This window comes from Dunckerocampus dactyliophorus, chromosome 13 (assembly GCF_027744805.1).
Source record: "Dunckerocampus dactyliophorus isolate RoL2022-P2 chromosome 13, RoL_Ddac_1.1, whole genome shotgun sequence".
NCBI lineage: Eukaryota > Metazoa > Chordata > Actinopteri > Syngnathiformes > Syngnathidae > Dunckerocampus > Dunckerocampus dactyliophorus.
This window is the reverse complement of record NC_072831.1, coordinates 13,761,228-13,786,135: the sequence shown is the minus strand read 5'-3', so window position 1 is coordinate 13,786,135 and position 24,908 is coordinate 13,761,228. Positions and strand designations below refer to the sequence as shown.

The following is a 24,908-nucleotide window of genomic DNA, read 5'->3' as shown; positions in this document are numbered from 1 at the left end:
ACATTTTCACACACACGCCCTCAGGCTGAATTTTCAAGAAACTTGGGAGGTCAGAATAAAAGCGTGGTATTTCATCAATCTGTATGGCAGATGAGGAAAATCAAATTGGTTCTTGTAAGCACCATTTTCTAGAAAATATTTTGTTTATATTTTTTCTTTATTGTGATTTACTGGCTTATAATGAGGAATTTTTCAAAGAATTATTGAATATTCATTAATTTATTGATTTTCTGTGTCGCTAAATTCTATTCGAGTTGCGGGGGTATGCTGGGGCCTATTCCCAGCGGAAGTAATTGAATATTTAGTTGGTTATTACTCAACTTTATTTTGAAGGTTTGTTATCAAGCTGCGAAACTTCCGCGTGTGATGTGAACAGGAATGAACATAGACATAGACATAGACGCCGCAACGAGTGGGTTTGTCCGTTGCTGCTATAGGTCAACGTCGCCGTCCGTCATAATGGATGTGTCAAGGCTGCGCTGTAAAGTAATACAAGTAAATGTAGTTACTTTCATAAAGCGCCTTTCTACAAAGCCTTGACACATCCAATATGGCGGCGACATTGACGTATAGCTCATGGGAACACATGGGAATGTATGTGCTTTATTTTGAAATGTTATGTTTACCTCAAAAAACGAGTGCACTTTAGAGTACACAAGTGCGTTCACATTGCGCAGGCAAAAATCAGTGCGTCAGGAGTACCCGGATGTTGCACCCGACAATCCCCAAATGGCGAGTGTGCAGCGATTGTCCTAACCAAAGACATTGGTCCTAACCAACCTCAATCATCGCCATCTTCGCTGCGTAGCTGAAAGGGAGGGATTCGAGTGATTGCTGTCGTGAAGGACAAAAGAGGACTCGGGTAAATATTGGAAGGTCATTTCCGGTAAGTGCGCAACGCCAGTAATGGATTTGGGACAGCGCTTATATAGTTTTCGCCACAATCACAGTTCAGTCGAATAAATTGTTTTGGCTACGTTTTTACGTCGGATGGCCTTCTGGCGTAACCCCGGCCGGAAATCGAAATGATACCCTCAGCCATAAAAGGTAGAAGTGTGTACTATTACACCGGCAGTTACAGTATGGGACAGCACTCCACCGTCACAATAGGCAAGTCTTGAAAGTAATGTAGGAACGTACATCCTGCACACATTGACTCTGCTTGACGCAGTTGTGGCTCAGTAGTAGCTGGAGGAAAACGTCGCGTTGCTTTTTGGGGTCCAGTTGAACGTGTATGTATATCATTTTTGACGTTTGTGTAACATGTTTGCAGTCATCAGATTCGGATGACTGTGAAGTGCGAAAATTGCAAGAATGCAGCAGCAGGCAGTTTATCACAGTGGATTCTTATGCCTATTTTGCTAACATTATATTTTCTTGCCATGTCAATTAATGGTTTAGATAAAGACACCATCTCTGTATTACTGAATAGGTGATTGCCAATGTTGCTTGTTAAAATTTGAACATTCATCATAGATATTAAATACACCCAATGGTTCATCCTCTGGGTATTTCCAGGTTTGTGGAATACTTCCATAATTTTATAATTTATTTTATTGTATTTGTTTATAGTAATAATCAAATACAAAGCAATTTAAACTGTTGAGCGTTGATTGCACACAAATATTAAACCAAGAGTACTATTTTTGATGCAGGGTTGAGTGTAAGTGTGGAAGTGGTTGATTTGATCTCAGTTAATCGTAAATATTACCATCAACTCCCATCAATTATGAACATATGGTGTTGAACAAGTTGTTTACTTTTCAGTTCTAACACCATGGCTCAGCATATGCATGTGAACACACCGCTACTGGAGAGCGTCAATATGTCCAAACGTGTCGGAACCACTGTGTATTTGAAAATGGAGAATTCCCAGCCCTCTGGTTCCTTTAAGCTCCGTGGCATTGCACACCTGTGCCAGCAGGTAAAAAGACTCTCCATTCTCCAGAGAAACATGTACAGTACTCTACATGGGACGCTGTTTCATGTCAGTTTTCTACTTTGCAGCTTGCATCACGGTCTAAAGGAATCGTCTGTCCCTCAGGTTATATCTGAATTACAGCCTACTTTGATTACACATGGTGGCAGGAGATAGCTTAGTTGAACTATAACGTAACATGATGTCTTTTTCCAGGTGGGAATGCTGGGATGGCGGCTGTCTATGTCGCTAGAAAAATGTGTTTGCCAGCCACCATCATAATTCCCTCCTCGAGCCCTCAGTTAGTTGTCCAAAGACTACAGGAGCAAGGTGCAACTGTGAAGGTTGTGGGCAAGGTAGAGCATCATCTCTTTGCTGTCTGTCCGTTTCTATCTTAATCCGCATTTTTATTTGTATTTTTAAGAACTAGTACATGATTTTGGGAGTAAGGCATAACAACCTCCCTTTGCACAGGACTTTGAAGATGCTAAGGCCGAGGCTTTTAGAATTGCTGAAACAGAAGGACTCGTCTATGTGTCTCCATTTGACCATCCCTTGATATGGTAGGTGCAAATTAGTGATGGACAACTTTGTTCATTTTACTGACTGGAGTTCTTATGAGTCACACTCCGAAGTACATCGGGGACTCAATTCACTCCTCATAGAGTGCATGCGCAGAAACTCTCACATGCGCAACAAGTTGCACCTGTGACTCAGTCAAACTCGAGTCTTTCTTTCTTGAGTGAGTCAGTGTGACTCGTGTGCTGAGTGTGTGAATTGTTTGTTTGTTGAGTTTGTGATGCAGCTTGGGCAGGAAGGGGAAAGGAGAGTTGATTTGAGGCAAGGACCAGGGGCCTCATTTATAACGGCTGCTGCTGAATCGGCCTGTTTTTAAAATATATCGTTTTTGAATCACATCATAACCTAGATCCTAGTCAGCAGGTGTGAAATGTGCATACACATCTTTCACCACAAACGTAATACCTGCACTTTTTCACGCAGAGCTTGTCAGACACGGTAATCGGCGATGTCCGATGTCACCATGAGAAAAAACACAGACGAAGTACAACATACACAGCACCACTCAGGTTGTTAATGTGTCTTGAAAAACTGAATCGTCCAGTATTTAGAAACAAAAGTACACATCTGGTATTAATGGGAAAAGGGACGCACTTTGTCCCTTGTTACCCACCTGTTCGCACATCTGTCATTTGAAACAGAACGCTAGTTCGATCGTGGGCATGGTTGTCAGAAGGAGTCATTCAAGATTCAAGAGTTTTATTGTCATTTGCAAAGTAAAACAGGTAGTTCTGCTATGCAATGAAATTCTTGTTCTGTTCATCCTCCCAAGAAAGAAAGAAAGAAAAACACAAGAAAATAAATAAGAACAGAAGAAACATTACTACCAATAAATTAAGCAACAACAACAACAGAAGAGACATTAGCTTTTTCCAAAATGGGGACTTGGAAGAGCCTTCAAAGCACCTTTCATGTTGCTGTAGACTTGGTACAGGATGCTATTTGCCCTCGTGGGAAAGCCTGCATGCTGATAACATTCGGGGAGTGTTGTGAATTATCTTTTACAGACGGTGCGGTATTGTAGAACTGGAGGGTGTGTGGAGTGAATGAAGTCCTGTAACGTTCACTGTGGGAAGGGAACTGGAGGAGTCTGTTGGAGAATGAGCTCCTCTGCTCCTCTTTTGTCCTCCTGTCTCTCACTGTTACAAACGCCTCCAACTGAGTGCCGATAACTTGTCTGGCTTTCCGGATCATTTCGCTACCACAGACTGACAGAAGATCTGCAACAGCTTGCTGGACACATTGAAGGACCTAAGCTTCCTCAGCAAGTAGAGTCAGCTCATGCCCTTCTTGTAGACAGCATTGCTGCTGTTCTTCCAGTCCAGAATGCTATTCATGTGGACTCCCAAGGACTTGCAGTGGTCCACTACTGCCACCTCCTGGTCCTGAATGGTGATGGACTCCACCGGAGTCCCCATCCTCCTGAAGTCGATCAGCTCTTTGGTCTTGTCCAGATTCAGGAGCAGGTTTGCCTGGGACTGCTCTACAAAGTCAGCCATCACTGTCCTGTACTCCACCTCCTGTCCATCTCTGATACACCCAACCACTGCAGAGTCATCAGAACTTCTGCAGGTGGCAGAACCCAGAACTGAACTGGAAATCAGACATGGACAGAGTGAACAGGAATGGAGACACGACAGTCCCCTGCGGCGCCCCTACGCCACTGACTACAGAATCAGACAGGAAGGTGCAATGTTCCTAAAAGTGAATAAAGGAAGTCTATACGCAAATAAGCTGACGTCTGCATTGACACACAATGTGATCTCCAGAGTATTTGCGGTTTATTTCTGTGTTTTTTGTCAATATTCAGTCAATAACAAACGTGACACTGATTCAAAATCTCAAATATGACGTAGTTTCCATGATAAGCGTTACGTTTTGGTTTTCTCCTGATCAATTTTTTTGTCATTAATACACTTTGGAGAGCTATTGTTTTCCATCATGTTTCTGTGGAAGTTGAAGTGTGTTAGTGTTGTGCAAACTAACAATGCATCGAAGGATACCTCAACTGCATTGAATTGCAATTCTGAGACCTGCTACTTCATTTTATTGTGTGTGGTTTCTATTTTTTATTGTTTTTTGTAGTGATTGTGATTTTTATTCAAGTGCAATTTTTGCTAAAAAAAAGACAGTCCATTTTATTTTCATTGGGGTTTGTTTTTCTTTAATTTCTTATGTTGTTTGTTTAATTTATTTAATTTAAAAGCTGTTGACATTCCAATTACAATGTTAAATACGCTTCAGAAATGTAATAATTTGTTGGACGACTCTTGTCGAGCAAAGTTTATCGTGACAGGCGTACAGAACACTGAAGAAAACATGCTAAATAGTTCATGACCATGCTGATGCTTTTAATGAGCACGTGTTGTACTGTCAGTGAGGGAAAGCTCGATACAGTGACTTCTTGTAGCAGGTGAACTGGGAAATAGAGACGATCATTACGTCAAACACTGTATAAAGTTAATTTAGAGGGCTAATAGCGGATTATGGAATAAAAAGTAATGTCAATATTTGAGCAGTCAAATTAATGTCAGCTCAAAGGTGAATACTGTTACTGACATGAAGAAGAACACACATTGTCTGTTTGACAACCCCTACGGGTGTTGTCAATTTAATTTTGCCTTTTTATTTTTATGTTAAATTATTTTTATACTGTTTTTGAAATGAAACATGAATTTAATTAGACACATGTTTGGAAGTAATATGAATACACAGGAAACAATCATTTATTTTTTATGTTTAATCATTTATTTTTTAGAGCAAAATAATGCAATTTACTGAGTAAAACAGATGACTCCTTCTGACACAATCATGGCCGGGATGGAACTGGCATTCGCTTCTTCAAAAGACAGCTATGTAGATGGGTGGGAAATAAAGGACAAAATGTGTCCCTTTTCCCATCAATACAAGACATGCACTTGTTGCAAAATCTGGGACTGTCTTTTTTTATTTTAAAGTACAGTTAACAAACCAAAGTGGTGCCATGTATTTTATACTTAATCTGTGTTTTTCATGTCAGTATGAGCGTTATTTTGTGGCGTCACCATCAGGCATCGCTGATTCCCGCATAGAATCTTTCTACAAATACCAGAGTTGGCATATGCACGTTTCACCCCTTTTTTGTGCACAGTTAGTAACAATTGCACAATTAATGACGTGTTCACTGGTTTTGTTTTTTTAATTTAGCTAGGAACAGGCTGTGAATGAAGGGTGTGAAGTACAGTAAGTGAGCGAGGTAATGGAGACATGTACCGTGAGTCCCGATTCAGTAAAAAATGAATTCATGAATGAATTGCACTGCTCACGAACTCTAAATTGTCTTATTTGTCTCTAAATATTCATATTTACACTGTGTATACGTTTGTGCAAGGTTATGATAGATATATATATAAATGTGCGTGTGTGTATATACAGTATACATATTTTATTCCCATGCAATAGCTTATACGGCCCATTATTATTTTTTAAAAATATGCGTATTTAAGCAAATGTTACCTTTTTTTGCCTAAATTAAGCATTGTAAAGCAAAGAAATGACTAAATTAACTAAAATACAAATATAAGGCATTCAAAAGAGGCATTCATAGAAGTTGATATGTAGTATTCTACACTGGTCACTAGGTGTCAGTAATGTTACTGTGAAGACACACAAGACACACACGCTTGATCACCAGAACAACAGGCTTTTATTGGAGTTTTGAATTATCTTACAACAGGCACAAAAAATCCTTAATTAAAAAGATGGGCTACTTTTGTGGCCATGACGCACACAAAGCTGAAACTTCACTCTGAACCCCTGACGTCACTTCGTTTCAGCCTCTCTTTCAGGTCCCGTAGGGAACACATTTATAGCAACACCACGCACACGAGTCTTATTTACAGATTGTCTTAAATGGCTTATTTACTCTTATTTTGTCTACTATATTGGGTAATACGAGTTTAAAGGTGACTATAGGCATATTATTTCATGTCTGGAGGGCTCTAATGTTAAAAACAGTATTTAGGTCGTAAACAGGTTTTCTATGCTCTAACCATGAAAATATTCAATTTACAAATCAGGAATCCAACTTGAAGTGGAAATTCACTTATCACTGTCGGGTCTGGAACCAATTAACCATGATACACAAGTGGTATTGATAATCCATAGGAGATTTGTACTTAGTTTTGTCCTTCTCTTGTCTGTCTGTAAATGTGGCTGCTGAGTAATTTCCTGCAAAGGATCAATGAAGTATCTATCGATCTTTGTTCTTTCTCCCATAAACATGCAACAAGGCAGGGCCATGCCAGTGTAATCACAGAGGTTGCAACTTCTCTGGGTCCAAATGTCAAGCCTGGAGCAGTGTTGATATCTGTGGGTGGAGGTGGGCTCCTCTGCGGTGTCGTCCAGGGCCTGAAGGATGTAGGCTGGGTGGACGTTCCCATCATTGCCATGGAGACCGTTGGGGCCGACTCTTTGAATGCTTCGGTTAAGGCAGGAAGGATAGTCACCTTGGATAACATCACCAGGTCAAACTGCTTCTCTCAGGCTTATCTGAAAATCTAAAAATGTCTCATTTGGCACCTACTGTAGCCCCGCTGACTTTAAAATAGAATGTTTCCTTTCTTTTATTGCTCCACAGTGAGGCCGTATGTCTTGGTGCAAAGACAGTCTGTAAGAAAGCATTTGAATACACTCAAAGCAATGAGGTCACAATCATTTCTGAACTGGTGACTGACAAGCAGGCACTTCATGCTTTAGAGACATTCCTGGGTGAGTTTTCACATTTTTGGAAAAGTATTTTTGGAAAAGTTCCATTCCATTCCATTTTCCTCCGCTTATCCGGGTCGCGGGGGCAGCAGTCTTAGTAGGGAAGCCCAGACTTCCCGGTCCCCGACCACCTCCTCCAGCTCCACCGGGAGGACACCAAGGCGTTCTCAGGCCAGCTGTGAGACATAATCCCTCCAGCGTGTCCGAGGTCTTCCCCGGGGCCTTCTCCCGGCTGGCCATGCCCAGGGAGGCGTCCGGGAGGCATCCGGACGAGATGCCCAAGCCACCTCAGCTGGCTCCTCTCGATGTGAAGGAGCAGCGGCTCTACTCTGAGCTCCTCCCGGATGACCGAGCTCCTCATCCTATCTCTTAGGGTGAGTCCCGCTACCCGACGAAGAAAACTCATTTCAGCCGCTTGTATCCGCGTGCGATCTCGTTGTTTCGGTCACGACCCAAAGCTCATGACCTTAGGTGAGAGTGGGAACATAGATCGAACGGTAAATTGAGAGCTTTGCCTTCTAGCTCAACTCTTTCTTCACCACGACGGTCCTGTACAGCGACCGCATTACTGCAGACGCTGCGCCGATCCGCCTATCGAACTCACGCTCCAACGTTCCCTCACTCGTGAGCAAGACCCCGAGATACTTGAACTCCTCCACCTGGGGCAGGACCTCATTCCCAACCCGGAGGGAGCAATCCACCCTTTTCCGACTGAGAACCATGGCCTCAGATTTGGAGGTGCTGAGTCTCATCCCAGAAGCTTCACACTTGCAAACCGTCCCAGTAAACGCTGCAGGTCACAGCCCGACGAGGCCATCAGGACCACATCGTCTGAAAATAGCAGAGATGAGATGCTCAGGCCCCCGAACTGGACACCCTTGACACCTTGACTGTGCCAAGAAATTCTGTCCATGAAAATTATGAACAGAATCGGTGACAAAGGGCAGCCTTAGCGGAGGCCAACATTCACCGGAAACAGTCTTGATTTACTGCTGTCAATGCGAACCAGGCTCCTGGTCCGGTTGTGCAAGGACTGAATGGCACGTAGTAGCTAGTTTTGACTACCCCACATACCTCAGCCACGGTGATGGAACTGTCCGTGTTCGTGTCCTCAGCCTCCTTCCTCTACCTTGACATACCTTCCTCTATGGAAGGTATGTCAGTGGGATTGAGAAGGGCTTCAAAGTATTCCTTCCACCGCCCAACTATATCCTCAGTCGAGGTCAGCAGGCCCCCGTCCCCACTGTAAACAGTGTGGACCGAGCACTGCTTCCCCTTTCTGAGGCGCCGGACGGTTTGCCAGAACCTCTTCGAGGCCGACCGAAAGTCGTGTTCCATGGCCTCACCGAACTCCTCCCACACCCGAGTTTTTGCCTTGACCACCGCCAGAGCCGCGTGCGGCTTGGCCTGCCGGTACCTATCAGCTGCTTCAGGAGTCCCACAAGCCATCCATGCTCGGTAGGACTACTTTTTCAGCTTGACGGCAGCCCTGACCTCTGGTGTCCACCATCGGGTTCGGGGCTTGCCGCCACGACTGGCACGGACCACCTTGCGGCCGCAGCTCCGATCGGCTGCCTCAGCAATGGAGGCACGGAATAGAGCCCATTCGGGCTCAATATCCTCCTCTTCCCCTGGGATGCAGGCGAAGCTCTGCCGGAGGTGAGAGCTGAAGACTCGACGAACAGGAGACTCTGCCAAACGTTCCCAGCACACCCTCACTACACGTTTCGGTCTCCCGGGTCTGCCGGCATCCTCCCCCGCCATCTACAACTCCTCACCATGGTGATCAGTTGACAGCTCAGCCCCTCTCTTTACCTGCATGTCCAGAACATGCGGACGCAGGTCTGATGATATGACTACAAAATCGATCATAGGCCTGCGGCCTAGGGTGTCCTGGTGCCATGTGCACTTATGGGCATCCTTATGTTTGAACATGGTGTTTGTGATGGACAAACTGTGGGTCGCACAGAAGTCCAACAACATCACACCGCACGGGTTCAGATCAGGGAGGCCGTTCCTCCCAATCACGCCCCTCCAGGTCACAGTGTCATTGTCCACATGGGCGTAGAAGTAAGGTGGATTCACGGAGGGGAAAAGTATTTTTGGAAAAGTATTTTTGAGATGTGGTCCTCACACCCGCAAGGAGTGTGGCTGATGTTATATACCTGTATGAGTGTACTCTACATTTGTTAGATGAGGAGCGTGTCCTGGTGGAGATGGCATGCGGAGCAGCTCTTGCAGCTGTCTACAGTGGGGTGGTGCAGAGATTACAGGCTGAAGGTAAGTTTGATGAATTTGTCACGTCCAACAGATTTCTCCAGAACTAAAGCACATGTCTGTAGCACTTTGTCCAACTGCATGCATTGTGAGGTCAAGGCATTTCCATTGTATTGTTTGGAGTTGCGGTTGCAGTCGTGGGGTAGTGTACTAAGACAGGCTTATAGTAAACAAGAAGGAGATCGGGGATGGTGACATAATGGTGCCTCCAATGACTGTACAGGACTTAAATGGTTTATATAACTGTTACGTGTACATTTCTAGTATTTAAACTAATAAAGCAGTTAATTGTAGTAGAAGTATTTAGGTCAGGAGTATTTAGGCCAAGATCACCAAGCACGCGACTTAGGAAGCAGGAAAAAATTCAAGGCACCAACTGCAAGCTCGACAATAAACTAAATAGAATACCGGAAGAAGCCAACGCACTTGTCAAAGACATCAAAGAACTAATGGAAAAAAGAATGTATGTATACAACCCCTGGCAAAAATTATGGAATCACCAGTCTCGGAGGATGTTCATTCAGTTGTTTAATTTTGTAGAAAAAAAGCAGATCACAGACATGACACAAAACTAAAGTCATTTCAAATGGCAACTTTCTGGCTTTAAGAAACACTAAAAGAAATCAAGAAAAAAAGATGTGGTAGTCAGTAACAGTTACTTTTTTAGATCAATCAGAGGGAAAAAATTACGGAATCACTCAATTCTGAGGAAAAAATTATGGAATCACCCTGTAAATTTCCATTCCCAAAACTAACATCTGCATCAGATTAGATCTGCTGGTTAGTCTGCAGTTAAACAGGAGTGATCACACCTTGGAGAGCTGTTGCACCAAGTAGACTGACATGAATCATGGCTCCAACACAAGAGATGTCAATTGAAACAAAGGAGAGGATTATCAAACTTCTTAAAGAAGGTAAATCATCACGCAATGTTGCAAAAGATGTTGGTTGTTCACAGTCAGCTGTGTCTAAAATCTGGACCAAGTACAAACAACATGGGAAGGTTGTTAAAGGCAAGCATAATGGTAGATCAAGGAAGACATCAAAGCGTCAAGACAGAAAACTTAAAGCAATATGTCTTGAAAACAGAAAATGCACAACAAATGGGAGGAAACTGGAGTCAACGTCTGTGACCGAACTGTAAGAAACCGCCTAAAGGAAATGGGATTTACATACAGGAAAGCTAAACGAAAGCCATCATTAACACCTAAACAGAAAAAAACAAAGTTACAATGGGCTAAGGAAAAGCAATCGTGGACTGTGGATGACTGGATGAAAGTCATATTCAGTGATGAATCGCGAATCTGCATTGGGCAAGGAGATGATGCAGGAACTTTTGTTTGGTGCCGTTCCAATGAGATTTATGAAGACGACTGCCTGAAGAAAACATGCACATTTCCACAGTCATTGATGATATGGGGCTGCATGTCAGGTAAAGGCACTGGGGAGATGGCTGTCATTACATCTTCAATAAATGCACAAGTTTACGTTGACATTTTGGACACTTTTCTTATCCCATCAATTGAAAGGGCGTTTGGGGATGATGAAATCATTTTTCAGGATGATAATGCATCTTGCCATAGAGCAAAAACTGTGAAAACATTCCTTGAAGAAAGACACATAAGGTCAATGTCCGGATCTCAATCCAATTAAAAATCTGTGGTGGAAGTTGAAGAAAATGGTCCATGACAAGGCTCCAACCTGCAAAGCTGATCTGGCAAAAGCAATCAGAGAAAGTTGGAGCCAGATTGATGAAGAGTACTGTTTGTCACTCATTAAGTCCATGCCTCTGAGACTGCGAGCTGTTATAAAAGCCAGAGGTGGTGCAACAAAGTACTAGTGATGTGTTGAAGTATTCTTTTGTTGTTTTTTTCATGATTCCATAATTTTTCCTCAGAATTGAGTGATTCCATATTTTTTTCCCTCTGATTGATCTAAAAAAGTAACTGTTACTGACTACCACATCTTTTTTTCTTGATTTCTTTTAGTGTTTCTTAAAGCCAGAAAGTTGCCATTTGAAATGACTTTAGTTTTGTGTCATGTCTGTGATCTGCTTTTTTTCTACAAAATTAAACAACTGAATGAACATCCTCCGAGACTGGCGATTCCATAATTTTTGCCAGTGGTTGTAGAATGAAAGGTACAACACACCTGCAAAGAATGATGCAGTCTGATAAGTCATCAACTATGGGCTGCAAACACACAAAGTATAACTAAACAAGATCTGGAATTGGAAACTCTTCACTACACTGACAATAAAGACAATAATGATGAATCTTATTTTCTGTTCCTTTTGGTTCATTCTCATTTTCTTCACTATATTTTACTCCTTTACATCTTTAGAATTTTTTTCTTCATCACTGCACAAGCTATACTCGGTAGTTTTTTAAAAAAATTCCTATCTGCTTATTTCGTCACGAACAAAATGCCTTTATTTAAATGTATTTTATTTATTTAATATTTATGATATTTTATTTGCTCTTATTTTACCCACTCTTATTTACTTATCCATTATTATTTGTATTTTTCAACACTTTCTTTTCCTTCATCACAGCGTAAGTTATCTACAGTATCTATTGCTAAACATTTTGTCGTCTATTCTTTTCTCGCGCGATTAGAAGATGGTGACACCTGAACACAGGAAGTGAATTAACTTAATTAATGACATAAAGGAAACACGTGAATAATTGAAATGATTTTACGCTGATGATGATGATTTTAAGTGTCAACATGTTAAACACATGGTGGGAACAAATTATCAGTAATTGCTGAGACATGGAGACTCTGCTTTTTTCGCACTCTTTGGACACGTTGAATTGTGTAAGCGTAACCATGTGATGTAACTTGTTAAACTTGTCCAAAACAAGTAAAAACCATCTGACAGCACCATTGACACAGTGGGTTTTCAGTATGTTGTAAATGGAATATGGAAGTGACAAGGAAGCATAATCTGGAACTTTATCCAGCTTTGGCATTGTTCACATTGCACATTGAATGAATGAAGGGGCAGGCTACTGATGAATGAGCACAATGGATTGTTACATTGTTACATAAGGTATTTATATAATTCCAAGAATAAGATGTGCTACCAAGACAACAGCAGACGCTGTTTTGACAGCATTTTTGTGTGACTCATTTCAGGTCGTCTCCCGGCTCACATTGGCCCCCTGCTGGTAATTGTGTGTGGAGGCAGCAGCATTAACATGGAGCAACTATCCATGCTCAAACACAAACTGGGGGCGATATAAACTTGTGGCACAGTAATATTAAGGGCTATAAATAGGAATATGGATATCCATATGCACTATGCAGAACCCAATTCTTGTTTTGCAATAATAGTATTGTATGGCAGAAATGATGGCCAATTAGAATTTAACATGGGTGTTGGGGTCTTAGGAAGTAAGTAGTTTCGACGATAAAAACTGCCAATGCAGCCAGTCGCAGGGTCCATGCTGTATAGACAACCATCCACGCTCACATTCATACCTATGGACAATATTGAGTCGCCAATTAACCTAACATGCTTATTTTTGGAATGAGGGAGGAAACTGGAGTACCCGGAGAAAACCAAGGCACGCATGGGGAGAACATGCAAACGCCACACAGAGATGCCCAAGTGCAGATTCGAACCCAGGTCTTGACTGTGCCAACATGCTGACCGCTAGTACACCATGTGGCCTAAATAGATATTTTTTAATAATATCTAACAAATTTATCACATAAATCAATTTATTTTTAAAATGTGTTCTATAGTTTAGTGTTTTGATAAATTTTTTATTATAAAATAAATAAGTTATATACAGTATATATAAACCCTCTTTTTATCGCGGTTAATTTGTTCCAGGCCCGACCATGATAAGTGAATTTTCGCAAAGTAGGATTCCTTATTTATAAATGGAATATTTTTGTATTTAGAGCATAGAAAGCCTCTTTAAAACTTGAAAAATACATGAATTAACAACCCTATAGTCATCTTTACACTCGTATTACCCAACATAGTAGACTTAAAAAGAGGAAATAAGACATTTAATCAAAAATATCCATTTTAGAAACCAAGGTTCCAAAGTACTGTACAAAAATACAGTGCAATAAATAATAAAAAGGAAAAGTTAAATTAAAACAATAAAACTATTGAATCTAATTAAAACAGTACATTTAAGACATAGAGACTAGAATAGAATAGAGAGAACACTTGTGCTCATGTGTGTTGCTGTAGTTCTGGTGGTAGGGGGAGCAGAGTGGGGGACTGACAGGAAGTGACGTTGGGGAGTTTTAGCTTGGCGTGGGTTATGTCTGCAACAGTAGCTCGTGTTTTTATTCGATATTTATTAGGGATTATTGTGACTGTTCTGCAATAATTCAAACCTGCAATAAAAGCCTGTCATTGATGAGATCAAGTCTGTTGCTTGTTTACATTACACTAACATTACTGACACCTAGTGACAAATGTAGAATACTACATATCTTCAACATCTTTGAATGCATTTTCTGAATGCCTCATATTTGTATATTAGCTCATTTAGCCATTTTTATGCTCGAAAATGATTAATTTAGGCCAAAAATACGCGCAGTGTTCCCCCGTTTATCACAGAGGATAGGTACCCAAAATAGCCCGCAATAAGTGAAATTTGTGAAGTAGCCAACTTAATTTTATTTTTACAATGATTATGTTTCAAGGCTGTAAAACCCGTCACCTTACACTTTATACACTTTTCTCAAACAGGCATTAACATTTTCTCACATTTCTCTCTTGTTTTAACACACTCAAAGAAGTTCAAACCTTAGTTTGAATTTTAATGATCGACCTACGTTTAGGACACAGGAAATTATTAAGTCACTTACGCGTATCTTTCTCATGTGACCGTTCCTTTTCGTCCAGGCGCCATTCCGCTGTACTGTAGCATTTTTGTATCCTTGTTGAAACATATTGCTGCAGTCCTCCTCCTTTTAACCAAAGATTAGTTTACAAGCTAGCAAGCAAGCTATTGATGACACAGGAGACATGCAGAGCACTGTTGCCAACTTGTCATTAAGAAAAGTCGCCACTGGCTGTCCTAAAAGGTGCTAGATGATGTAATCATCTAATTTGCATATCATTTGCATAAGATGTAAAATGCTGGAGGAAAAAGCATACTTTCGTAGGAGAGACAAAAGTGAGTAAAATCACCTTTATTACATTTAGAACTACAAACAAACTTGATTCTTGGTTTGTTAATTTCAAATTGTCCATCAAAATAAAATAACTTGTATTTAATCGTGGCCGGCGCCTCTCAAAGTTCTCCCATCATGCGGTGGCAAATGAGAACTTTTGTAAATTAGCAAAATTGAGCAGTGAATAACAGATTATGCTGTGTTTGCTCCATGGCTCACATTAACATGACAGATGTGGTTTGTGAGTAGCACACTCTTGTGAATATTTGTAATAGCAATTCATTTGCTCTTTTGATAGTAGAGCTCCACATCATGGTTTCTGACTGCCTTTGGGCGGGGCGGACCTTTCAACAGCACCCGCCGCTGCTCAGTGAGAACACAAAATGCAGAACAATACGTGCTTTCGCCATATTAGAAAACTCCCCAACAACGTCAGAAAAAGTCGCTCGATTTGTCGCTTGTCACTTATGAGAAAATGTGTCGTCAATGGGGGTTGGAATGTCACCCGATCTACCGACAAATCTCTAAGTTGGCAACACTGACGCAGGGCGGGACAAAGGAGATTGATTGACAATGGTCTACAGCCAATTAGGATGCAGAAAACATGATGCAGACAGAGCGAGGGAAGACAGACACTCAACTTCCCACAATGCAGTTCTTCTTAAGGGGCCAGGCTCGGCCTGTAACAACGTTCATACATTGTAATAAAAAAACAGATGGACTACAAAAAAATCCACAAAACAGCGAATCCGGGAAAGGTGTACCACAATCGAGCTAGGGAGCACTGCATATACATGTCTCACACACATACACGTGCACATACACTTACAGTACATGCAGTCTCAGAGAAGCTCACCTCACATTTTCCTGTGTGTGTGATGCCGCCTGCCGGTTGCATGCTCTGAGCAGGAAGAAGGTGAGCTATAGTACATTCCAACGCTAGCGCCCCCCCACTGAATTACCTAATCATGACAGACGACAGACTTAAAAAAAAAAAAATATATATATATATATATACTGTATATATATATATATATAGTAATAATTGTATAATATTTGCACTTTTACCTATGTGTCCAGAATTAAGGGACACCCATGTATTTTTTTCCCTTGCCCTGTCCAGCCAATGGGGCAAATAAAAGCAGGACGACATCAGCTAATGTCTATGACAGCCATAAAGTCCATAATTGAAATAACAAAATAATATCAACAGCCACAGTGATAATACTGTATTGAGACAGTTATACTTGTTTGTGGCAACAGTAATAATGAAAATATTAACCATAATAATAAGACTGACAACTGTTAGTAATCTTATTGCCAGCATCACCATCACTGTAATAAAAATAACAACATGACAAAGCCATGACTAAATCACTGAGTATGTACAGGTATGAACTGTTAGTGTGTATTTGTTTGCGTGCACTAAAGTGTTTGCCCCCTTCCTGATTTCTTATTTTTGCATGTCTGTCACACGTAAATGTTTCAGATCATCAAACTAATTTAAATATTAGTCAATGACAACATCACTGAACACAAAATGCAGTTTTTAAAGGTTTTATTATTCAGGGGAAAAAATCCATACCTTCATGGCCCTGTGTGGAAAAAGTGATTGAAATAAAGTAGTTGAGATCTATCAGTCTGGAAAAGGTTATAAAGCTATTTCTCAAGCTTTGGAACACCAGCGAACGACAATGAGAGCCATTATCCTCAAATGGCAGTAACATGAAACAGTAGTGAACCTTCCCAGGAGTGGCCGGCCAAACAAAAGTACCCCAAGAACGCAGGAACGACTCATCCGAGTGGTCACAAAAGACCCCACAACAACATCCAAAGAACTGCAGGCCTCACTTTCCTCAGTTAATGTCAGTGTTCATGACCATAAGAAAGACACTGGGCAGAGTTTCAAGATGAAAACCACTGCTGAGCAAAAAGAACATTAAGGTTCGTCTCAGTTTTGCCACAAAACATCTTGACGATACCCAAGACCTTTGGGAATATACTGTGTGGTCTGACTAGACAAAAGTTGAACTTTTTGGAATGAGTGTGTCCCATTACATCCGGCATAAAAGTAATGCTGCATTTCAGAAAAAGACGATCATACCAACAGTAAAATATGATTATAGTGTGATATCTGGGACTGTTTTGCTGCTTCAGGACCTGGAAGACTTGCTGTGATAAATAGATCCATGAATTCTGCTGTCTACCAAAAAATCCTGAAGGACAATGTCCGGCCATCTGTTCGTGACCTCAACCTGAAACCAACTTGGGTTCTGTAGCAGGACAGGAGTGAGCCTATAATGTTTTTTTTAAAAATATCAATTACCAGATGTTCCCACAGGGTGGAGTAACAGTCCACTATTCTGCCTTCACAACGCCGATTATGAGTCGTCAGTGCTACTTTTCTTTCCTTTCCTTTTGATTTTAGGAAACTACGCCCAAATATATGTGCACTCAATCTACTCTCTGTCTATTGATGACAGTACATAGACTGCTACCTCTACATGGAACCAAAACAAATATGAGTTTTTGCATGTAAATCAGACCTATAAGTTCTTCCATTTACATATCAGACTGTAAATTCACATTATGCGTGGGAGGTCATTGCTATGGAAACAAATCTTTGTCTGTCTACATCAGTGGAGAGACAGAGAACACATTTTTGAGGGAAAGAAACAAAACCGTGACAAAGCCAAGAATATTCAGTATGATGTTTGCATACAATCCCTGGCAAAAAATATGGAATCACCAGTCTTGGAGGATGTTTTCATTCAGTTGTTTAATTTTGTAGAAAAAAAGCAGATCACAGACATGACGCAAAACTAAAGTCATTTCAAATGTTAACTTTCTGGCTTTAAGAAATCAAGAAAAAAATTGGTTGTCAGTTACTTTTTTAGAAATGTAACGCTTGAAGAAACTTAAAGATAAGAAAATATAGGCGTTTTTTAACAGTGGTAGATGTACACTATACATTTTACCTGCATTATCACTTATTTACACATTATTATCGACTTAAGGTGATTGAGGTGGGTTTTCTGCAGATTTTTTTTTTTTGGAACAAAATTCAACAAATTTGCGGGGCGGTGAATGCTGAGTCACTAGTGTGTGGGGGTCCACTATAATGACAAACAGAATTCAAGAGTTTTATTGTCATATGCATAGTAAAACAGGTAGTTCTGCTATGCAATGAAATTCTTGTTCTGTTCATTCTCCCAGAAAAAGAAAGAAAACACAAGAAAAAGAATAAGGACATAAGAAACATAAATACCAATAAATTAAGCAACAACAACAGAAGAGGCATGAATACCAATGAATGAATGAATAATTAATTAAATAAATAAATAAATAAATAAAGTGCTATGAGTGTGTGCGTGGGTTGCGTGCAGCGTGTGTGAGTGCTTCGTTGAGAAGCCTGATGGCCTGTGGGTAAAAGCTGTTTGCCAGCCTTGTGGTGCTGGACTTCAAACTCCTGTAGCGTCTGCCTGACGGTAGGAGTGTGAATAATGAGTGTTGTGGATGTGTGCTGTCCTTGATGAGGTTGTGTGTTCTGATCTATAGGCGTCTCCAATGACACACAAACCTGTGTTGGCAATCATCATCCTGGACCAATGAATGTGTGCTTCCAATGAGAACACATGGTAAAACACCACAAGTTCACACACATGGAGCACACATGACTGCACTGCTAATGTTGCTTCCTCTGAACTGTACAGCGTGAAAAGAAAACATCTGACGATCCACCGAGGAAAGGGCTTTGGAACAAATGTGACCTCATCACTCATGTGAACAACATAATTAAGTCATGCGTTACTCACATTGTCCTCGAGATAATACGCTTGATAATTAACTCGTGATAATATACTTCTCATGATGCTCTTACCTGCTAAACATGATTTGGCAGGCACACACAAAAAAGGATTTGGGCAACCCATTTCTATGACAACAGGATAGAGTTGCATTGATGAGTCCAGCAGAGGACATTTGAGCGGAGCCGCAGCTAAAAATAAAACCGAGTGAAAAGGAAACGTGGTTTGTTTTAGCGTGGAGATGCAAGTTCGTATGTGAGCACTCACTGGTTTACAGTCAGGATTTACAATCAGCCCGCTGTAGTCGGCTTCACTGATTTTCCAGTTTTTCCTTCTGACCTTCAAACTGAAACCATGCTAGTGTTCCAGCGTGTCATTTTAAATCACTGACATTTGATCTTATCTCATTATTTTTCGAAGCTTGAATAGGTTCACTTGTCCTCTTAGTGAAGTACAGCTGATAAGCGCCATGTCACATGGCCCGCTGACCCCTCTGAGGAAGACTGCAGGTGACAAACATGTCAAAACATGTCACAGTAAATGTAATCTATCTTAAAAGATATCATTTGCAAAGTTTACTAACTTGCATTAGTTTGCATTAAGCAAACACACACACACAAAAATTTTTTTAAAAGGTCTGCAACAATTTTTGCAGTTCGGACCACAGATGCAGAGACAGCGTGGACACAAACTAGAGTTTTTAATGACTGCTCATGTAGAGCGAGAATGTCCACCGAGCACTGTAGCACCACATGATGTAATAATGGTGCATTATGTAACAATGCAATACATGTTCACCTCATTATGTAATAACACCGCATTTCCTAATAAGCTGTCATATTTTCTAATAAAACTCTTCAACGCATTTGTCATCAACTTTAGTATTTTGTAATAAAAATGTGAAGCATCCACATTTTGTAATGTTTTCAATATGTAATAAAAAATACAGTAAAGTTTCTAACAAAATGTGCTCAAGAATGTTTTTTTTTTTTTTTTTCCCTTTTCATGTCTACTATATTGGCTAATATGCGTGTAAAGGTGACTGTAGGTTTTATTTCATATCTAGAGCGCTCTAATAATGTTGAAAACCGTATTTAGAAGGTCGTAAACAAGTTTTCTATGCTCCAACTATGAACATATTTCATTTTGATATAAGAAATCCAACTTTGCGGCAATTCACTTATCACGGTCAGCTCAGGAACCGGTTAACCGCCATAAACAAGGGATTACTGTAATGTTCAAATACAAAGTACAAACTAACAAAAAAATCTCCAGGACTAACAAAAAGTCAGGGTGCAAAAGAGAACAACAAACAGTGAAAAATAAAGTAGTTAAATACCATAAAAAATAGAGCAAATAATGAGTAACACTTGGAAGCAAGTATGCTATAACAATCACTGCAGGTGGACAGAGAATGAAGTAGCTCTCTCTGTAACTTGAATGAGGCAAAGAAACGATCCAGAATCTTCCTAGGTGTGATTTGTCGTTCCACCCATAACCAGGAAGTAACGCCATCCAGGGAACAGCAAAATCTACCAATCAATATGTAATGCAGAGTTACAATTAATGGTGTCTCCATATGTCACAGCTGGAAGGCAACTTCCCACCGACAAAGCATTCTTATTACCATCATTAATATCGATGTATAAATATTTGATTCCCATGCAATAGCAAACGCCTAACCTTTGAAGCACGCTTATCGTGACTAAAATGAATCATAATACTTTCCATACTGTCAAAGACAGCTGACACATAAAGCTGTTACACACACATTGTGTCTGCCAATGTGCGAAATTCAAACAAAATGTTTTTAGTGAAAAGACATTTGTGGCGCCCCCTATGGGTTGTGGTCATAATGCTTTGGAAGACATGCTACCATACATGTAATTCAGATTTCCTCAAAGTTTTATAATCATTCGATAAATAGATAATGACTTATGGTCAAGGTCATGGATTAGGGTCGATGACTTAGTTGCTAAGTCTTACACGTGCCCCTACAAAAACCTTATGCTTGACGGTGCCGTGTTTTTCAACCAATCTTGTTCAAATGTTGCTTGTTTCAAGCAGGGACGTGCAATACTGCAAAAGTAAATAAAGGGTCATTACTGTATTGCCAATACCGATATGAACACAGATTCTTTTGATTTGACTTTTATCAAGATCACTGAATGATTGTGCCATTTTGCCTTTAATGCCATTGCAACAACTTGGATACAGGGTACATACATTTCTGAGACCTTTTGCATCACCATATGGAAACCCTGTTGTACACATTTGTATCATATCTGTCAACATTTGCATATGAAAATAAGGGAAATTTTGCGGAAAATAAGGACATTTCTGATCTCCTAGGCCAAGAGCTGTCTTTTAAGGCAACCTGAACAGTTGCAATCGATTCAATGCCCTGAGAATACAGTGACCTGGACGAATGAGACAATTCACAGGCAATATTCATATTTTCCGACATACCACTTGTCAAAATAACATTTAAAAAAAGAAAAGATAGCAAAAAAAATGCTATCTAACGCTGCAGATGTTATAGATGGCCAAATAAAAAGGGTTTTTGTAATTGTTGTCATCGCCTGACGTTCATATACTGCCTGGTTAACACTTCAAATAAGAAAAAGGGTTGGCAAGGCCAGTTGATAGAGATGAAGGTGTTACAGATGGCCAAATAGAAATGTTCTTGCTATTGCTAGTATTGTATATGGTGGCCAATTCATTAAAAAACAAAAAGACACATGATTTATGATTTTTTTTTTATATATCTAGTTAAAAGGCCATATTAAGAATTCAGTTATCTGAATTTTCTGTCCATTATATCTTCGGTCAGTCATTATTCAGTCATTGATTGGTTGATTGGGATTATAATCAGAATAAAAATGTATAAATTCAACAATGTAACAATATCATTGAACTAAAGCAATTATTCCATTATATGCTTTTATCACATACAATGTTTGAGCAAATAAAGTCTATCTATCCATTTTCTGTACCGTTTGTCCGTTGTCTTACTTTGGGCGAGAGACCAGACAATCGTACCTTTAAACAATATCAAGAATGTAGCAATATGAACGACACAACAAAAAATATACATTTGTGAAACTAAATAAAATAAACATAGATGACAAACTAAAAAATATCAATCAGCCAACTGTAATTTTTGCTTTTGCTTTTGTTTACTTCTTATTGACTTATTTATTTCTTCTTTATTTCTTCTTTTATATCCTCACGGCATGGAATTGATCACAACTGGACTTTCAGGTTGTTCTAAGCCAGGGGTCACCAACATTTTTTCTTGCGAGAGCTACTTTTAGAAAATGAAAGTGGCCACGAGCTACTCATTTTTGTAGAAATGATTTTCATACCTTATTTCAACCCAAACAAATCAAATATGCTTGTTTTACCAAAACATTCACAAAATGCTGGTATCCACAACTCACATTTTATGTTTCAGAATACTTTTCTTTCTCGTGTTCTCACATTATTAACTGAAAACCTGAATGAAAAGCAGGCCTGCGGGCGCCTCATGTGGTCGTGGGGGGCTACCTGGTGCCCGCGGGCACTGTGTTGGTGACCCCTGTTCTAAGACAACCAGAATACAATGACCTGGATGAATGAGAATATTCGCAGGCATTGTTTTATATTGATGTATCTAACATTTACATTTATTTTAATAATATCATATTTTTGTTTGCATGAAAAATGTATCCTAATTTTTTATGAGGCAGATGAACTCAAGGACAAAAGTGTGAATTTTTTAATGATGAAAAACATGCGGTATCGGTATCAGTATCGGCAATACTGGTTTATTTGGTATCGGATCAATAGCAGCATTTTGTACTGGGTCTAACCATACTTAATAATAATGTACAGTATCTACATTAACTCTTTATTAGAATCCTTTCTAGATTGGAAGCAGGTGGTGGACATCGTTTACTCACGAAGAGTAATACCCAAGAGCTTCATAATGGACTGAACCACACTCTGGCAGCCCCCGCCACACTATGCTCTCTTGTAGTAGTCCTCCCCCCCCTTCTTCGCGCTCTTTGGTTGAAGCCAAACCCAACATCATGGCGGGTGATGGTAAGTCAGCTAGCAACGTCTCTCTCTTCGCACTAAATTCACCTCCACTGGCAGTTACGCGTGTGGTTGCGGACTTTGTAAGGTTACAAATGTCGTTATAGCGATAACAGGCTGGTGTGTGTCATGGTGGAATGCGGTGAAAGTTGCCTTTGGGCTTTTTCGCGATGATTTTGTGTTAGGTTGGACTCTCACGTTGTTGGTGCTGAAAGGACAGTTCCGCTGTTTAAATTGTAGGCTGTTTTTTTTTTCAATGGGATTTAAATGGACTAATGTCTGTTGCTTCTTTTATAATGATTGTGTTAATAATTGCTCCACCTCGGCGCCTCGCAGCATGTCTGTACTTTGCAACTTTAATCAAAGAGACCACTATTTCTATTTCTAGCTGGTGTCATTATTTATGACAGCAGTGCTTCTTACTCTTCACCTTGGTGAAGTCTGCTTATGTAACTTTATACGCAGTTTTCAAGCTTATTTTATCTGCATAATATCTTGGCTGGATAAATGGAATTGAAATGTTACTGAAAAGAGGACATGACAGCAATATCCAAATGAATGACCTCTTCTGTAGTCATGCAGATTACAAAAGCCTGATTTTTGCACAACTTAAATTCAAAGTAAATTTCAAAAACATATGTAAAAACCTTAATTAGATTGTGTTCGACTGTTTAAGGATTAGGTTAACACACAAAGACGAAGCGATTGCAAGCCAGATCCCTCTTGCATGTGTACTTCCATCGGCACCGGCGTGCTACACTTGCGCCAGTTTCTGCGGAGGATCATACGCCACAACATTCAATTAACGGAAGAAGACAAAGTCATTGGGAAGGGGGTATGTTTACGCTAGCGAGGAAACAAATTAAAGAAATAAGTCAGTACAATGAAACCTTGGCTAGCGTATGCCCCGGTTAATGTGTTTTTTGGTTTAATGTCGAAAATTTACACCAAAATGTTGCCTCTGTTTGCATACAGTTTAAGTACGTACTAGCACCCTTAGTAGAAAACGATGGATAAAAGATTGGAAATTGTCTTTTTGGTGTGTACGAACTCACTATTTGGCAAGGTAAAGCCACTGGTAAACACTGTGTTGATCTATTATTATTACTACCTGTTAATTGTCTTATCATGGTGTCAGCATGAACTGCTACAGTGTACAGAATGAATGTCAAAGTGGATTATTGTAAAATCCAAGACGTGTCATACATTCATACGGTGGAACCCATAATCATCTGGGTAGGGCTGGGTATCGTCTACATATTATCTGATACCGGTGCCAAATAAGTACTTTTGAAACGGTGCGTGAATCTGTACTTACAAAACAGAAAACATACACATTTTGTCTGAAAACAATGCATTTTAATTTTGTGACATGCAAGTTGAACAGAGAAATTTAAGCACTTGAATAATATAAATTCTATTATGATATAATACATTCTGTTGTTTAAGTGCATATATTTATGATACCATGTTTTGATGTGCATCCCTACATACAAAACTTGGAACCCAACACAGCATGTAAGATGGTAGCAAGCAAAAAGGTGACATGGAAGCTGGCACAGAGTGGGGGAACTCTTGTACCTTGAGGAATAATCTGGCGTCTTCCTGGTTTGGACGAAGGGCTTATAAATGGTGTTAATTGTCGATTGAGTCCACTTGCCTCACTGCTACATCCCCACTCACCAGACCAAACTGCTTGAAAATGGAGCAGAAGACAGCAAATGCCAGACAGAAACAGGAACTGACCAAAATAAAAAAATGGTGGAATACAGACGATGATGTATTGTAACTGGCGTGGAGTGATCGCAGTACAGTCAGTTCTGTGACTTGGTGTGTTTGTGTCAGTGTTTGTCAAGCTCGCCAACCCCATAAAAGCTACCGAAAGACAAAGAAAAAGCTAAATGCATGCAAAGTTATTCCTTTGATGCTTGCTGAACGAAGCTCTTGTCGACCTGTCATTTGAATGGCCTCACTTACCCCTAGTTTGGGTGGAAATGTGGAATTTTCTGCAAGTCAGTCCATCAGCTTTGATGTCTCTTCGCAGACAGTTGCAGCTGTGAAATGACAGCAGTTGTTGTTACCAGTGGGAGGCTCAGTCCTGCGTCTTACATACAGTATTTGAGGCGCTACAAAACATATTCAGCTACTCATATCCAACTGGACCGGACAAATACAAGAGATGGACAAAGGTAATATTCTCTAAATCTTTCATATATAAAATATTTTAACATCTGTCTTAGCTTATAATATTTTCAACAGTGTTTTTCAGTTTGTTTATACCTGTTATTTTCGGTCGGGTGGTAATTTTTTGTTTGTTGGATTATTATCTTAATGCAAAGACTCTATAGCTC

General features: G+C 40.1%; 2 protein-coding genes across 19 annotated transcripts in view; both read left to right on the top strand.

Moving 5' to 3' along the window:
* The first annotated feature begins 724 nt into the window (after positions 1-724).
* LOC129192196 (L-serine dehydratase/L-threonine deaminase-like) lies at positions 725-19,330 on the top strand. 10 transcript variants are annotated; one of them, XR_008573373.1, is made up of 10 exons: positions 902-1,232; positions 1,768-1,924; positions 2,008-2,044; positions 2,135-2,274; positions 2,393-2,481; positions 6,769-7,002; positions 7,116-7,246; positions 7,333-7,617; positions 9,437-9,523; positions 12,662-12,707. XR_008573373.1 is itself a non-coding variant. In XM_054795950.1 (10 exons), the coding sequence occupies exons 2-9, from the start codon at positions 1,778-1,780 to the stop codon at positions 18,298-18,300; spliced, it is 936 nt and encodes a 311-aa protein (XP_054651925.1). In that variant the 5' UTR covers positions 902-1,232; positions 1,768-1,777; the 3' UTR covers positions 18,301-18,309; positions 18,385-19,330. The 10 variants fall into 10 exon arrangements, 5 of the variants coding, with proteins under 5 accessions (XP_054651925.1, XP_054651926.1, XP_054651924.1 ...); XM_054795950.1 differs by lacking the exons at positions 7,333-7,617; positions 12,662-12,707 and adding exons at positions 18,230-18,309; positions 18,385-19,330; XR_008573376.1 differs by lacking the exon at positions 902-1,232 and adding an exon at positions 725-862 and having other exon boundaries at positions 7,333-9,523; positions 12,662-12,729.
* Positions 758-24,908, top strand: part of syt14a (synaptotagmin XIVa) — a 60,733-nt gene continuing 36,582 nt past the window's right edge. For 4 of the 9 annotated variants that reach the window (XM_054795945.1, XM_054795941.1, XM_054795940.1 and 1 more), the window contains exon 1: positions 22,470-22,563. In XM_054795945.1, the coding sequence (XP_054651920.1) occupies positions 22,485-22,563 (79 nt within the window). In that variant the 5' untranslated portion in view covers positions 22,470-22,484. Of the gene's footprint in view, positions 887-22,469; positions 22,564-22,611; positions 24,747-24,908 lie in introns of those variants that run through there. The other 5 variants (XM_054795944.1, XM_054795943.1, XM_054795947.1 and 2 more) reach the window with 5 other exon arrangements.

Bases quoted from the DNA above. Each gene is read 5' to 3' on its own strand.
- LOC129192196 (XM_054795948.1), top strand. From the start codon at position 1,778: ATGGCTCAGCATATGCATGTGAACACACCGCTACTGGAGAGCGTCAAT. The intron at 1,925-2,007 runs GTAAAAAGACTC...TCTACTTTGCAG, and splicing joins TTGCACACCTGTGCCAGCAG to CTTGCATCACGGTCTAAAGG. The intron at 7,247-7,332 runs GTGAGTTTTCAC...TCGCGGGGGCAG, and splicing joins TGCTTTAGAGACATTCCTGG to CAGTCTTAGTAGGGAAGCCC.